The 16,102-nt window shown below is 42.3% G+C and overlaps 1 protein-coding gene across 1 annotated transcript in view; it reads right to left on the bottom strand.

Annotated features, from left to right (window-relative positions):
* LOC117359744 overlaps positions 1 to 16,102 on the bottom strand; it is a 123,660-nt gene that overhangs the window by 75,253 nt on the left and 32,305 nt on the right. Inside the window, exons 3-4 of the mRNA XM_033942963.1 lie at positions 15,447 to 15,667; positions 1,987 to 2,204 (exon numbers count right to left, since the gene is read on the bottom strand). Of these exons, the coding sequence (XP_033798854.1) occupies positions 1,987 to 2,204; positions 15,447 to 15,667 (439 nt within the window). The remainder of the gene's footprint in view (positions 1 to 1,986; positions 2,205 to 15,446; positions 15,668 to 16,102) is intronic.

Here is a 16,102-nt window from a genome sequence, read left to right as displayed (position 1 = left end):
GTTTAAATCAAAATCTCAATAAACTTGAAACGAGTGCCCGTGAGATTGTGGGAGGGTTAAATACTCAAAACTTAGAAGTTTTTGCTACGCCAGCTTTCTGGTATCTTTACATACAGTGGCGTACCTAGCATATGTAACATCCGGGGCCCATCATTTTTTGGCACCCCCCCCCCATCTGTAAGAAAAACATGATTTTTAGTAACAAACCACACGTCACACATGAGTACCTAGGAAAAGGCAGCATCTTACATATTGCAGTGAGCAGTACATCAATACACCCATTGTAAAACTAAACAAGCCAGACCAGCACAGATCAATCCTACACCGTCAATCCTAACAGAAAACCATGTCTTTCGAACACACAGAACACAGAAAACACCTTCGCCTAGTAAGGAATATGTAATCACAAACTAACCCCTCCCTCTTTTACAAAACTGTAGTGTGGATTTTAGCTACGGAGGTAACAGCTCTGATGCTCATAAAATTCTGAGCATCAGAGCTGCTACCACCAAGGCTGGTGCTAAAAACGCTTCACAGTTTTGTAAAAGGGGGGATAAAATAAAAATACATAGACAAAGGTTAAATTGAACCAGCAAGAAGCTGGACTCTGCATACAATGCTTCACAGAAACAGTGACACATGTCTCCTAAAGCAATAAATAAATAGAAATTTTTTTCTACCTTTGTCTTCTGTGGTTTCTCCTTTCCTCATCTTCTTGTAACTCTCTTCCTTCCATCCACTGTCTGCCGTCTCTCTTCCCCTATATGGCATCTTCTCTCCTTCTATGCCCCTTCCAGAAACTGTATGCCTCCCCCTTCCATCTCTCCTTTCACCCCATTGGTCTGGCATCTCTCTCCTCGCCTTCCCTCTCCCACACCTCTCCTCATAGTCTGGTATCTCCCCTTCCCTGATTCTCTGGCATCTCTCTCCTTTCCTTTTCTTCCATCTTTCGCTCCCCCTCCATGCTCTCACATCTCCCCCTTCCTTTTCCCTTAGACTGGCATACCTTCCTCCTACGCTCCAAGCCCTGGCATCTCCTTTAATTCCCTCCCTCATCTTCCTTCTCCCTCCAGCTGGGTACCGCAACACTCTTCCCTGCAGCTCTGCACTTCCCCACAATTGCCATGCTTCGGTTCCTCTTCTTCCTTCCTTCCTCCCCCCCCCCCCGCGGGACCCTGCGGCACCATCAACTCTTACTCCCTCTAATGTCGGCCCTGCAGCTCCAGACTTCCTCGCACCTTCTCCCCTCCCCCTTTGGATCGCTATTATTTTAAATGTTATAGCCGCGGAGCTGTATCCATCAGTGGAGATGTCTAACCTCGGCCTGCCCCGGAACTCTTACTGCAACAGTGACTTCCTGTTCCTGCCTAGACGGGCGGCTGCTGCAGTAAGAGTTCCGGGGCAGGCCGAGGTTAGACATCTCCACTGATGGATACAGCTCCGCGGCTATAACATTTAAAATAATAGCGATCCAAAGGGGGAGGGGAGAAGGTGCGAGGAAGTCTGGAGCTGCAGGGCCGACATTAGAGGGAGTAAGAGTTGATGGTGCCGCAGGGTCCCGCGGGGGGGGGGGGGGGGGAAGGAAGGAAGAAGAGGAACCGAAGCATGGCAATTGTGGGGAAGTGCAATCCCCCCAATGCGTCCCCTTACCTTACCGACGCGTGTGTGCGCTGTGAAGAGAAACTTTGCGCTGCGATGTAATATTTTGTGCGTGAGCGCAGGCCAACGCAGCTTAGCGAGAACACTGCTTATAGTTATACAATTTGTTCATTTGAATATCACTGCATATGTTCTATTGTAAGCCACCTGATTTATAATGGAGAAAAAATTTTTTTTAATAAAATAAATAGATATATAAATATAGGTATGGCTAAGGTGAAGCTATCATTTGAGATGTTACAACTTCTAATTTTAGTTCTTCTCAAACTAGGAAAATAAATTCAGAGAGAAATTTTTAATTCTTCATTCGAACGGGATCTCCATCTAAAGGTTGAACTGATCCATTTTCCTTTTCCTTTCACTCACTAATGTTGTGTCCAGCTGTCGAAGTTGCTCAAGAAAGCCTGAATTTGGAGAAATGTCTCTGTGCTTGCTCACAGTCTGAATAGCGTCAACGAGGGTCATATTTTCACAGATCATTAAGAAAGCAAGTACTAGAGTTGCAGAGCGGCTAATCCCCATGGCGCAGTGAATGAATATTCTTCCTGAAAGGGATAAAGGTGAGGGTGCTATCAGAGTTCTACTACACCAATAAATTGGGATTGCTCATCCATAACATGCATGAATTGTGTAGGCTAATTAACTTGAAATAGTGAGAATGGGATATCTATTTGCATAAGGCAGTTTAATAAAGCAAATTACCCATTTCTAATGCTATCCATACACAGTAATATAGTATATAAAAGAATTACATGGCTCTTGGTCAGCATGGGTAAGCTACAGCCACCATAAGGAGCATTAGAATTAATTAAGGGTAAAGGGGATGGGACTTGATATACCACTTTTTCTGTGTGATTACAATCAAAGATTTTTACATATTTTAAACAGGTACTTATACCTAGGGCAATGAAGTATTAAGTGGCTTTGCCCAGAGTCTTATGGAGCTGCAGTGGGAATCAAACTCACAAGGATGCTAAGGCGGCTGCTCTAACCACAGCATAGAAGTGAAATCTAATGCTAAGGATTCTACCTATCCATGTTAGTTACCTGTTACAGTAGGGGGGAGCAATTTTCAAATTAGTATGAGAGTACTTTTTACTTCCAGACTTTGCACTTATTTTGAAGATTAAAATACATGCATATTTTCACCTTGAAAAGATATCTTTCCTGCATACACTTGGACTTCCTTTTTTGGTGGGGGGATATTTTTCTAACTGCAAAACGTATGTACTTTTGAAAATATAGAAATGCCCACGTTTTTTCTGTCCCTGCTTGGCGCTGGGGGTAAATAAAAGTAGGTGAATTGTAGCACTATGGGCAATATTCAGTAAATAGAACCCAAATGTGGGCATCACAAAAATGAGCGCTATATGCTATTCTATAAATGGTATTCTGAGTCGGGTGCCATTTACAGAGTAGTGTTTAGCACTAGGATCCGTGCTCTGTTTTGGATGGAAGGATTTACTCCAACTGAAACCTGACGTAAATCATTATACTTAAATTAGGCATGGATCTTCCATATTCTATAACACTGCACGCAAATTCTAGAAATGCCCCTGACCTGCCCCCCTTGTCGGATCCACGCTTAAAATTTATGTGTATATCTTTACAGAATATCGACTTGGAGGATGACTGCCTAAATGCAAATTGTTGCCAATTAATACTAATAATTGATTGTTAACGCCAAATTATTGGCGCTAATTGGCTCAAATTAAATTGCATGTGAAAACTGAGTGCATGCCCAAATTTGTGTGTGCAATTTTGAGCACTATATATAAGCATTTACTAGTATGTTTAGTTTCCCTTATAGGGAGGGTGAGTAATTTTCAGATAGCTAATATATGCAGCTTTGAAAATTTCTTTCCCTATGCTTGATTTGTTATGTCTAATGTTGATATAGGGTATAGGGATGATGGATTAACAACAGCAACTGTTTTGTATAGTGCACTTCTATCAGAACATGTATATTCAAGAGCATATAATGATACAACCCATATTTAGGCAAACTGCACAGGTGGGTTTTATTTATTTATTTATTTATTTTTACTAAAAAAGAATGGTAAAACGCAATGAATGACACCATTTTCAGTGCATTTCCCTTAAAAGAAGCAAATCAGGAGGGGTATTATAGTTGAAGATAAATATAGACAAAACTAACCCCCTCTTCTCCAAAGCCAAGCGGTAACGGCCCCGAAGCCCATAGAGATTTAAAGGGCTTCGGGGCTGTTGCCACGCAGCTTTGTAGAAGAGGGGGTAAGTTTATTTGGGCTAGGCCCACAGGATCAAGCTAGATCAGATCTTTTATCACAATTTGGACAAGGTAATTACACTTTTGATATGCAAACTAGAGTTTTAGGCATTCAGTTTAGATAATTTATTGAACTTGGAGCATCAAAAAAAAAATCATTTTTTCTTGTAAGGAAATTAAGGGTAGTTTGGAAATATTTTGATGTCAGCTTTTGCACTTCTTTCTGGTTCAATTGCATATTATTTTCCAGATAGACTACTGCAGGGGTGCCCACACTTTTTGGGCTTGCGAGCTACTTTTAAAATGACCAAATCAAAATGATCTACCAACAATAAAATTTTAAAAAAACACAAAGCACACTGTACGCAGAGAAAATGTTAATTATCATTTATATTCCGGGGGTTTTCAAAGAGGTCAAGGCAGATGACTTTAAGCAATGTCACCTCAGTAACAACTATACAAAAATAGACAAATATACCCCCTCCCTTTTTACTACACCACAATAGCGTTTTTTAGCACAGGGAGCTGCGCTGAATGTCCTGCACTACTCTCAATGCTCCTTGTGCTAAAAAATGCTATTGCAATTAATAAAAGGGGGCCATAGTACAAAATATAGATAGCAGATATAAATTCTCAAAATGGACACATTTTGATCACTAAATTGAAAATAAAATCATTTTCCCTACCTTTGTTGTCTGGTGATTTCATGAGTCTCTGGTTGCACTTTCTTCTTCTGACTGTGCATCCAGTATTTCTTCCCTTCTTTCAGCCTCCTGTATGCTTCCTCTCCTCCAAACCTCATTCCCTCCTCCAATTTTTTCTTCCTCTCTCCCTGCCCCTCCCCTTTCTTTCTTTCTCTCTGTCCCCTTCTTTCTGTCTGTCTTTCTTTCTGTCTCCCTGTCTTTCTCTCTCCATGCCCCCTTTCTTTCTGTCTCCCTGCCCCCTTCTTTCTGTCCATCTTTCTTTCTGTCTCCCTACCCCCTTTCTTTCTGTCTGTCTGACTTTCTCTCTCCATGCCCGTCTTTCTGTCTGTCTCCCTGTATTTCTCTCTCTATGCCCCCCTTTCTTTCTGTCCCCCTGCCCCCCTTTCTTTCTTTCTTTTTCTTTCTCTTTCTTTCTCCCTGCCCTCCCCCAAACCACCCTGGCTGCCATTGGGGAAAAGGCCACGGCTGCGTTCTGAGCTCTCCCTGCTTCCACACCGTAAAGAGGATACAAAAGCACCTGGACCAGCCTTCCTCACCTGACGTCAATTCTAATGTCGGAGAGGAAGTTGTGGGCCAACCAGGCAGCGATTGGCTGGCCTGGAACTTCCTCTTTGACGTCAGAATTGAAGTCGGGTGAGGAAGGTTGGTCGGCCCAGCACTTCAGCTTCCTCTCTACGGCGTAGGGAAGCAAGTAGAATACGAAGGCAACACGAGTCTATCACCACGATCGACTCATGTTGCCTTCGCAATCTACCTTTTGGACATTCCTAGACTACTGTAATATTGTTTATTTAGGATTTGCTAAAGGATAGTTGAAAAGATTACAGACTGTGCAGAATACTAACCCCCTCTTTTACAAAGTTGCGCTATGCTTTTTAGCGCGTACTAAATGTTAGCACGCATTAAATGCTAATGCGTGCATGTTATCCTATGGACACGTTAGAGCACGTGTTGATTTAGTGTGTGCTAAACGCACACTAAAACGCTTAGCGCACCTTCGTAAAGGAGGGCCTAACTTTTCCAAGTTTATTAAAATTTGATATTCCGCCTTATCAAAATTCAAAGCGGTTTTACAATTTAAATTATTACAGGAAAAAAAAAATGAGATTACAAAATTAATAGGCTGACCTTGACAGGAGGAGAGGGGAGAACTACAAAAGGAAATGCAAGAATTTATTTTAAGCTTTGTATTATGAGTTTTAATATTCTATATGTCCAGGTGCCATATTATTTAGTGAAATTGATTTCATTACTAGCAGGAAGATCAGCTCATATTGTATGGAAGCCATTCTATCTTTAATTTCTCTCAAGACAATTAGATCATTTGTTCAATGGAAAGCATCCTTAAATTATCAGGCTCCTTTAATTTGGAATTATCTTTCTACTTTAGTAAGATCAATAGATCAATTTACTGTTTTTAGAAAACTTAAAATTTTTATCTTGAAATTTATCATCTTCTACTGTTAATGCGCTGTTTGAATATTTATCATTGTGTTATGTTTAACTGAGTTTGTTCGTAGTAATAGAAGTATAGTATCTGCCATGAACTCATAGGGGCTTTGGTGGAATATGTCAGAATGTAATATAATGTATAGGGCCAGGAAAATAGCACAGCCTGCCATAACAGACCCGCAGTTGGGAGGAACAAGGAAAGAAGCAGAAGTCACTTGACCTGTCATGTTAAAATTCGTATACAATCAACCAAACAAGTCTAACTCAGCCTCTGTTCTTCAAAGTCCCATGGCAGATGCTGTCAGCATGAAACTGAACTCACCAGCCGTCTAGAACTATTTTCTTTCCTGGAATGGCTTTGGTATTGATGGAATGTATTGTTGTGGTTAAAGGGGTTCCTAATTGCTAGAATGTATAAAGTAAAATTTCAGGGCTCTTTTTGGATGTATAAATAAAACTGAAAGTTCATTTTTGGGAATTTTGGGAAATTTCTCTAAATTTTTTGGGATAATTTCACACTTTTTTTCATATATACTTAACCTTCACAAATTGTGCATGTGATAATTCATAGGTTGATGCTCATTAAATTGATTTTAAAAAAGAATATTCTGTATCTAGTGTGATAGTAAGAATGTGTGTGTTTGTGTGTGCACATGTGTATAAACAGGGTGGGTCAAAAGTAGGTATACTACTTTTAATTGTACAGGTATTAAATGAGTATAATACAGTACTGAACGATAATCAAGTAAAAGCAAAACAATGTAACTGATACAAAATTTCACACAAATGTTATTTATGACACCTGAAAAATAAAAAATTATTGCACGTTACTTTGGTACATTCTTAAAATTTAATAGTAATTGCTCACAATATTAAAAAGAAAACAAAAACACAGATGCATGCTATTTCCTACTATCCTTCTAGTTTTATCCATGGGGATTGTAATGATAGTTTTGATTTCATTATTAGGAGTGGCCTAGTGGTTAGGGCTATAGCCTCAGCACCCTGAGGTTGTGGGTTCAAGCCCCATACTGCTCCTTGTGACCCTGGGCAAGTCACTCGATCCTCCATTGCCCCAGGTACGCTACATAGATATTGAGCTCACCGGGACAGATGGGGACAAATGACTGAGAAGCTGAGTCTCTAAAGTCACCCTAGCAGGAGGGATGCTCACTCACTCCTGCTGGCAGGCCTGTTTCTTCAAAATGGTGGGTCTTCACAGTGCATCCTGGGATGCACCGGGGAGGGGTCCTAAGGCCCTGATTGGCCCAGGCGCCTGGGCAAATAAGGACCTTAGGCCCCTCCCCTGTGCATCCCAGGGTAAACCAGGAAGGGGAAGGCCTGCCATTTTCAAAAGGCGGGCTTGCCAGCGGGAGTGAGCATCCCTCCTGCCAGTCTTCTAAAAAAGGTGTGTGGGGGGAGGTTGTCGAAGGGGAGGGGAGTGGTTTATAGGCACAGCTCTTTTGTGTGCTATGCACATTAAATAAAAAAGAGCAGCCCCTGCTCTCCTTGCTTGCCGGTTCAGGCAGGGAGAACATGGGCTTTTTTTTATAGATAGGCAGGCAGGAGGAGGAGATGTGCTAGCGATTTTTCTTCTGAACACAGCTCTTCCTCCCCCTTCCGGTGATTTTCCACACATATAGCATGCATGTAATTTACATGCTGTTCTGCTGAGAATAGTCAATAAAACAAAAATCGCTCCCATCACAGTATTTTTTTTACCGTGCTGTTGGAGCTTAGAGAATCTGGCCCTGAGTACCTGAATGTAAATAACTAAAATAAATAAATATTACCAGATTTAAATCCAGCCTAAACACTTGCCTTCCCAGGCTGTTATTATTGCCTGGACCTTTGTTCACTCTTTGTCATAGATTTATTTAGACTGGGAAGTACAGTTCTCTGTCGATTTTCTTTCTATGTATTCAAATAGAGTAACATTGCTAACACAGTATAAACCATAAGAATGGATATACCTCGAAGCTTATTAAAATTGTTACACAAAAATAATCTAAAAAAAGGAGGATGTGGCATGTCAGTGTAATTATATGTTTACTATTTTGTGTTAATGGGTTCTTCGCTTCTCTATTATACTACCAGGTGGAGACAGAGGTTTAGTTTCCCTGGGTACAAGCTAAAATTATATGAAGAAACCTGACCTTTTCTGTCTTGCTAGGGCTGGGCACTAAGCACATGAGCTTCATGACTTGGTGTCTTATTATTTGTTCAGTACAGTCTGTGATTAATTTCGTTCATGGAGTTCCACGGTCTTTCTGACATCACAGTCATTATTCAAGTAACAATTTAAACAGAGTTATTTATTTAAAATGGCTTTCTTTTATGGTGCTTAACCACTTATACCGTCATAGAAAAAGAAATTCACTTCATCTCAAAATACTCTTGAAGTAATCATGAAAAAGGATTCTAGCTAATCTGAGCCATGAAATCCAGGTTAACTGGGGCTTAGGGTATAGAACTGTAAGCTATGCAGAAAGTGATCTGAGTGAGGCATATACAGTACTTTCCATGTAGCCTTATGCATGTTACTTTAACAAATTAAGGAAAAATTTCCAAGGAATTTACCTGGGTGAACTGAGGGCTGAAAATTGCCCCTTCTGTTCAGCTAAAAGTATAAGTGTAAGCATATTTATGTGCGGTACTTTGATCTTTTAAGGAGTCCATGCTCACTGCTCACAGCTTTGTTCCTTGAACCCATCCATGCCCGCCATGTCATAGAGGGAAATTTTCAATATGACATCTAAGTCCAAGTTTGGTCCTTTCCCCTCCCTCTTTTACGAATGCATAGCGTGGGTTTTAGTGCCGGCAGTGGCGGTAACTGCTCCGACGCTCATGGAATTCCTATGAGTGTCGGAGCAGTTACCGCTGCTGCCAGGGCTAAAACCCACGCTAAGCATTTGTAACGGGGGTGGAAGGGGGGTGGGGAGTGAAGTATGTCCAAAAACTGAGCTGAGAAAATGGTCATTTTCAAAATCGCAAGAAATCTTTTTTTGCTCCAAAATGACCTTTCTAAACGTGTTCACCCTTAGTGCGTCTATCTTTTTTTTGACCATTAAAAAAAATAAAAAATAAAAAAAATTGGCCGAATGAAAATTGTAACAAAACAAGCCATTGGGAAGTAGAAGGGACCAGCATTTCTAGTAGACTGGCCACACAGACATCCCAGCAGAGCAGTGGGGCACCTTAGGGGGCATTGCAATGAACTTCACATCAAAGGTCCCAGGTATACATCTCACCATAACCACCTTATGGTGAGCCCTCCAAAACCTACTCAAATCCTACTGAATCCCAACTGTATACCACTCCAATAGCCCTTATGCCTGCAAGTGTCACCTATATGATGGTACAGTGGGTGGGTTTTGGTGGACTCATGCTCTCCACCACAAGTGTAGTAGTTAGAGTGGGATAAGGGCTTGGGTCCTCTTCTCTGGAATCCTGCACTGCACTGCTCACCAGGCTATTCCAGAGACCTGCTTGCTGCTCTCATAGCGCTGTTTCATTCACATCTTTGGGGAGTGGGATAGGGTCTGTGACCCCTGGGGATGTGTGAGGGTGATGCTTCCATCTCTCTAGTTGTCATCTGGTCAGTTTGGGTAGAGAATGACACGGGACCTTATTTTTCTGTCTCGGCAAGTTCTTTTCCTGTACCCTGCTCCATTCCTGCAAGCTTTGTCTTAATCTGCACAAGCCTCAAACACTTTAAAATCATAAGTGTTCGAGGCTTGTGCGGTTAAGGCAGAGCTTATAGGAATGGGACAGGGACAGCGAAAAAACTCGTGGGGACGGGACAGGGAAATTGATTTCCTGCGGGGACGGGACGGGGACAAATTTGTCCCCGTGTCATTCTCTAAGTTTGGGTACCTTTTTGGCACTTATTTGTTTTTAAAACAGGTCTAGCTCCAAATGTCCAAACTGTGCCCTTGACGTTTTCTAAAATGTATGATTATGGCATAGAATTGTCCAAGTTATAAGCCCGCCTCAGTCCCACCCACACCACACCTCTAACACTCTCCCTTGTGATTTAGACAAACAGCATAGAAATCTATCTAGAAAAAAAAGGTTTCAAAAATAGTGATTTATCTTTAATCTTATCTATTGTTTTGCCTTTTGTCTTTGTTTTGTTCTATTTCTATCATTTAAATTTCTCCAGAATTCTACTGTTCAACGGCTCCCCCTTCTGCTTCTATTCCTTTCTCTCCTCTCTTCTACCTTCCAAAGTATTTAGATCAATGCTGTCTTGTTAAAATGTTTATTTTATTTTTATTTTTCCTCTAACTCTACTTTTCACTTCTCTATTACCCTCCAGGTACTTTAGTTAGATTGTGAGCCTTCGGGACAGTAAGGGAATTTTTCAAGTACCTTTCTTATTTCTAATCTTAATGTATATTTTCTGTAAACCGCTTAGAACCTAACGGATGGAGCGGTATATAAGAAATAAATTACATTACATTACATGACATTTGGACGGTTTGGTGAAAAATCTGCCCATCTAGCACTTTATGGCACATTTTGGATGTTTTTCTCTTTTGAAAACGAGCCCCATAGTTTTGATTCTGCGTTATGGGCATAGTTTGATTTTGCATGCATATGAAGAGTGTGTGGGCTGAGTGAGTTTCTTTCCTATTATATCTACAGTCTTGCTCTGTCCTTTTTACATTGTCTTTTTCTAATAATACAAAGTTTGAATAGATAATACTAATTGGTTGACTTCATTCTTTCTTGTGCTTAGACTGTATACATGGCAGACATATGCCTGTTACCTGACTGGTTGATCTGCTGTCATTAAAGAACTCACGGGGGCAAGTGCCTTTTGTGTGCTACGATTCAACACAAGACAGAATCACATGAATCCATTGAGCTGCTGTTATTAAAGACCTTAATTACATGTTAGCAATTTCACTTTCTTTTCTCTTTTATGTATTCTAGCTTTTCTCTTTATGATTATATACTGTATGTAACTGCTTCTACTATGCACTTTCCTTTGTTTCTTCTTGTGTTATATTTTTTTCAGCCTTGACAGACCATTCAGCTCCGTATGTAAAGGCCTGACTTCTCTATTCCAGCTTTTATACCAGTGGAAACATGCAAACCTTCGCTGGATATGCTCTGGAAAGGAGGTGATAGCTCTTCTGGGCATAGATGTAGAGCAGGGGTGTCCAACCTTTTGGCTTCCCTGGGCCGCATTGGCTGAAAAAAATGTTTCTGGGGCCACACAAATGCGCAAACGCTGCAGCAAGACAGAGGAGGGAGCCAGCAAGACGGTAAACACTCGGGGGCAGCAGAGAAAAACACTGCATCACCCTCGACCAGGGCCGCACAAAATTCTTTACTGGGCCGCATGCGGCCCTCGGGCCACAGGTTGGACACCCCTGATGTAGAGTCATCCATTTTGCTGAACACTATGGGGCTCATATTCGAAACAGAAATCCGTCTAAAAACCGGCCTAAATCGGCACTTGGATGATCCGTAAGACAAGTCGTCCAAGTGCCGATAATCAAACCAGGTTTTAGACTTATCTAAAAACAACTTAGGCCTTTTCGGTGCTGCTGTACGACCAGAGCTAAAAGGGGTGTTTTAGGAGGTGTAGTGAGGGCAGGATTTGGGCGGGACGTGGGCTGAACTAAACTTAGTCGTACTGCAAGTATAACTGAAAGTTTAACGAGGCTGCCTGGACGGAACTTGTACGTTGTGACTTAGGCCATGTAAAACTAAGTCTAAGTGCCAAAAAGGTATCCAAAGTGACCAGATAAGCACTGCAGACACAAAGTACAGACTCCCACTCACTGCCCTAGTGATCACTGACACCCATCACAACACCATAAAAATCGGAATAAAAACGTACATTCCTGCCTCCAGAACATCAGCACCTGGCGTAGCAAAGCCTAATAGAGCAGCACAGAGGTGGCTTAAGTAGTGTGGAAGGTGGGCTAGTGAACCATAGAGAGGAGGATGCAGGCCCATAAGCCACTCTAACCACTGCATTTATGGTGGAACATGTGCACCCCCCCCACAAACCCTACTATACTGCCATATAGGTGAAACCTGCAGCTGTGAGGACTATTGGGATGGTAGACAGGTGGGTTTAGTAGGTTTTGGGGGGGCTCACCATGACCTATAAGGGAGTGATGGTGAGATGTTTATGTGGCACCCTTTTTGTGAAGTTTGCAGCAGTGCCCTGTAAGGTGCCCCACTACTCTGTTGCCATGTCTAGGAGTCCAGTCCATTACTTTACTGGCCCATCCCATGTCCAAAAGGTCCTTTTCTAGGCATTTTTGACTTAAATGAATTTTTGGACAAGAATGGGGTATAAAGATAGATGACATAGCCATCTGGGCAATCAAACAGCTGGACGTACAGTTAGGCGACGCTCAAAAAACAAAATATTTTGGACATATTTTTCAAGAATGGACTTTAGACACTGCCAACTTTGGGCGACTAGCACCTTAGGCCCAAAACGGACTTAGATGTTTCTTTTGATTATACCCCTCCACATTTTCAGTTCCTTGGTTCTGTTGTGAGTAAAGCACATTCTTTCTCATTTGTATTTTACCTTATTAGGTGTAGTCTAATAGAGCAGTGAGCTAAGAACCAAGGAAGTCAGGGTTCAAACCCCACTGACATTCCTTGTGTTCTTGGACAAGACACTTAACCTCCCATTGCCTCAGGTACAAACCTATTGAACTTCAGTGTGGCATGCCTTGAACCATTACTGAAAAGGTACAAGGTAAATCTACATTATTTTCTCTATTAGGATGATCTTGCCTTCTGGTAGGATGCCCAGGTGAAAGCCTAATGGTTAGTGCAGTGGACATTGATCCAGTGGCATACCATGAGCGGAACGGGGGGTGCGGACCGCCCTGTGTACCAGCCCTAGGGGGGTGCACAGCCGACTGGGTCCAGAACCTCCCGCGCTGCTCTAAATGGCACCTGCACCTAAGCGCGGCTGCCGTTCTTATTCCGGAGCAGAGTCGGCAGCTGCACTGAAGTGCAGGAAGGTCCCGCGATGACTGCGTCTACTGCCTCTGCTCCGGAAGAGGTAAGTGACGTTTGAGGGGGTGGACCAGCAGCCGCAGTCATCGCGGGACCTTGCCGCATCTCCCTGCATCTGCTGGCCCACCCCTCCGACGTCACTTACCTCTTCTGGAGAAGAGGCAGCAGAAGCAGTCATTGCAGGACCTTGCTGATTTGGATGGAGGGAGAAAGGAGCATAGCAGGGTGGTGGAAGGAGAAAAAGGGGGTCAGAGTGGTATGGAAGTGTGGTGAAGGGTGAGAAAGGGGTTCAGGATGGTGGAGGGAGAGAAAGGGCGTCAGAGTGGTATGGAAGGGTGAGAAAGGGGTCAGAGTGGTATGGAAGGGTGGTGAAGGGTGAGAAAGGGGGCCAGGGTGGTATGGAAGTGTGGTGGAGGGAGAGAAAGGGGGCAGGTGTTGATGGAATTGGTGTGCAGGGAAAGGAGAGAGAGAGACATAAGAGGGAAGGATACTGGATGGAATTGGGTTTGAAGGAAAGAAAGGGGGCAGATGCTGATGGAAGTAGGGGGAAGGGAGAGGAGAGAGTGAAATGCCAGACCATGGAGGTGTAGGAGAGGGAAGGGAAGAAGAGGAAAGGAGAGAGATGCCAGACCATTGGAAGAGGGAAGGGATGAAGATGGAAGCTAGACCAATGGAGGTGAAGGGAGAGATGGAAGGGGAATAGAAGGAGAGAAGATGCCATATAGAAGAGGCAGAGAGAGGGTAGACAGTGGATGAAAGGAAGAGAGTGACAAGAAGATGAGGAAAGCAGAAACCAGAGAAGACAAGGTAGAAAGAAATTCTATTTATTTATTTTTTTGCTATAGGGGAGATGCATTGCTGTTTCTGTGGTGTTGCATTGTATGCAGAGTCCAGCTTCTTGTGGTTCAGTATAACCTTTGTCTACGTTTTTCTATTTTATCCCCCCTTTTACAAAACTGTAGAGCATTTTTTAGCCCCAGCCATGGTGGTAATTGCTCAGAATTCTATGAGCATCTGAGCTGTTACCACCTTGGCTAAAAACCACACTACAGTTTTGTAAAAGGAGGAGGGGTTAGTTTGTGATTACATATTCCATACTAGGCGAAGGTGTTTTCTGTGTTCTGTGTGTTTGAAAAGACATGGTTTTCTGTTAGGATTGACTGTGTAGGACTGATCTGTACTAGTCTGGCTTGTTTAGTTTTACAATGGGTGTATTGATGTATTGCTCACTGCAGTATGTAAGATGCTGCCTTTTCCTAGGTACACTCTTGTGTGATGTGTGGATTGTTACTAAAAATCATGTTTTTCAAACAGATGGAGGGAGGGGGGTGTCAAAAAAATGATGGGCCCTGGGTGTCACATATGCTAGGTACGCTACTGCTGTGATCCTAGGAAACTGGATTGAGTTCCTACTTTGGCTCCTTGTGACCCTGGGCAAGTCACTTAACCCTCTATTGCCCTAGGTGCAAAAACTTAGATTGTGAGCCTACTAGGGACAGAGAAAGAACCTGCAAGTAATGAGTACAGCGCTTTGTTAAAAAAGGAACCAGTGGCACCCCTTGATTGAACCTGGGTTATCCAATGAACTCAAAAATGATTAAACAAAACAGGAGTCGAAACAGATGCCTCTGGCACCCCACATTTAACTCAGAAGCCTCCAATGTTAATGGTCAGCTATTATTTATATTACCTCAGACTGTATGTATAATTGGATGACAATTTGGTACTTTATGTAGCATGTATAATGCTTTGTAACATATTTAGCTCTATTCAAAACTCTGTGTAACAATATGCTGACTGTAACCCACCTAGAACATTAATTAATGAGGATTTGGTGGGATATAACTCATAACCTGTATATATTTGAATATAAACCGATAACATTTCTCCTCCCTTTTTGGGGGGAAAAATGTTAATTTGAATATAAACTGAGGGTTTATATTCAAGTGCCACCCAGCTGTACATCCACCCACTCTCTTCCCCTCCCAAATCCAGCACTGGCCTCTCTGCAGGTCCACCTTAAATCCTGGTGGTGAGCTGAGCAGAGACGGGAGCAATCCCTCCATTCCCTGAAGTGAGGTGTTGGGTCCTCCCTGCCTTGGAGAAGCAGCGTAGGCATCTCCCCAGGCTTATCTTAGTCACTGGTGGTCCAGTGGAGTGAGTCTGGGCAGGAGCAATTCTCTTATGCTCCTGCCCATGCAGTCTTGCTGAAAAAATGGCTGCCATGAGTTCCCACGGGCAATTGAAAACACAATATTGAAGTACCTCCCCCATTAGCAGAAATTTAGTTGGAGGAATCCCACTCACAGAGCATAGTGTGTAGTTCCCAGTATTGCTGTGCAAATATGAGAACTCATATAACATTCTTTGCTTGTTACCTGTTGGAGAACTGAGAGCAGCTCTTATATATCTTGCAGCAGGATAGAAATAAATACTAAGATTAAAAACTGGATCATCATCTGCTTCTATTCCATAGTAATCAATCTCCATATCCTTGTAGAAACGGGGTCCCGTATTCACATGAAATCTTCCATCTGCAGCATTGAGGATGTGGGTGATACCAAGTTGAGAGAGTTGCCCTTTGTCTCGAGCTGTATATCTGAAAAAAGCATAGCACGCTCTATTTTTTTTTAAGGTCCTTTTATTGAAGTGCACAATCTCAAAAGAACAACAGGTATTGCAGATAAACAGTTATAAAGATTTTTCTATATTATCAAAGACATATACCTCCAGTTTTTAAGGGTTTTTTGTTTTTTCTAAAAATTTTCTCCAGAAATGTATTCCCCCCCCCCTCAAACAATTAAAAATGTTAAGGTCATTAGACAGTATAGCATAAGGGAACATGCACACAATATACCTTTAAAAGCAATATATTTTTTTGTTAGAAGACATTTCATAGTTTGCTGCCTGGTTATTTACTAGATCACTTTGTACTTAACAAATCTTGCCACTCTTCAGAAAATCTGGCATTCTTTGTCCTCGAGCAGAGGAGATTAAGAGGGGACATGATTGAAACATTCAAGGTACTGAAGGG

This window comes from Geotrypetes seraphini, chromosome 4 (genome assembly GCF_902459505.1).
Source record: "Geotrypetes seraphini chromosome 4, aGeoSer1.1, whole genome shotgun sequence".
Taxonomy (NCBI): domain Eukaryota; kingdom Metazoa; phylum Chordata; class Amphibia; order Gymnophiona; family Dermophiidae; genus Geotrypetes; species Geotrypetes seraphini.
This window is presented reverse-complemented; position numbering and strand designations above follow the sequence as displayed.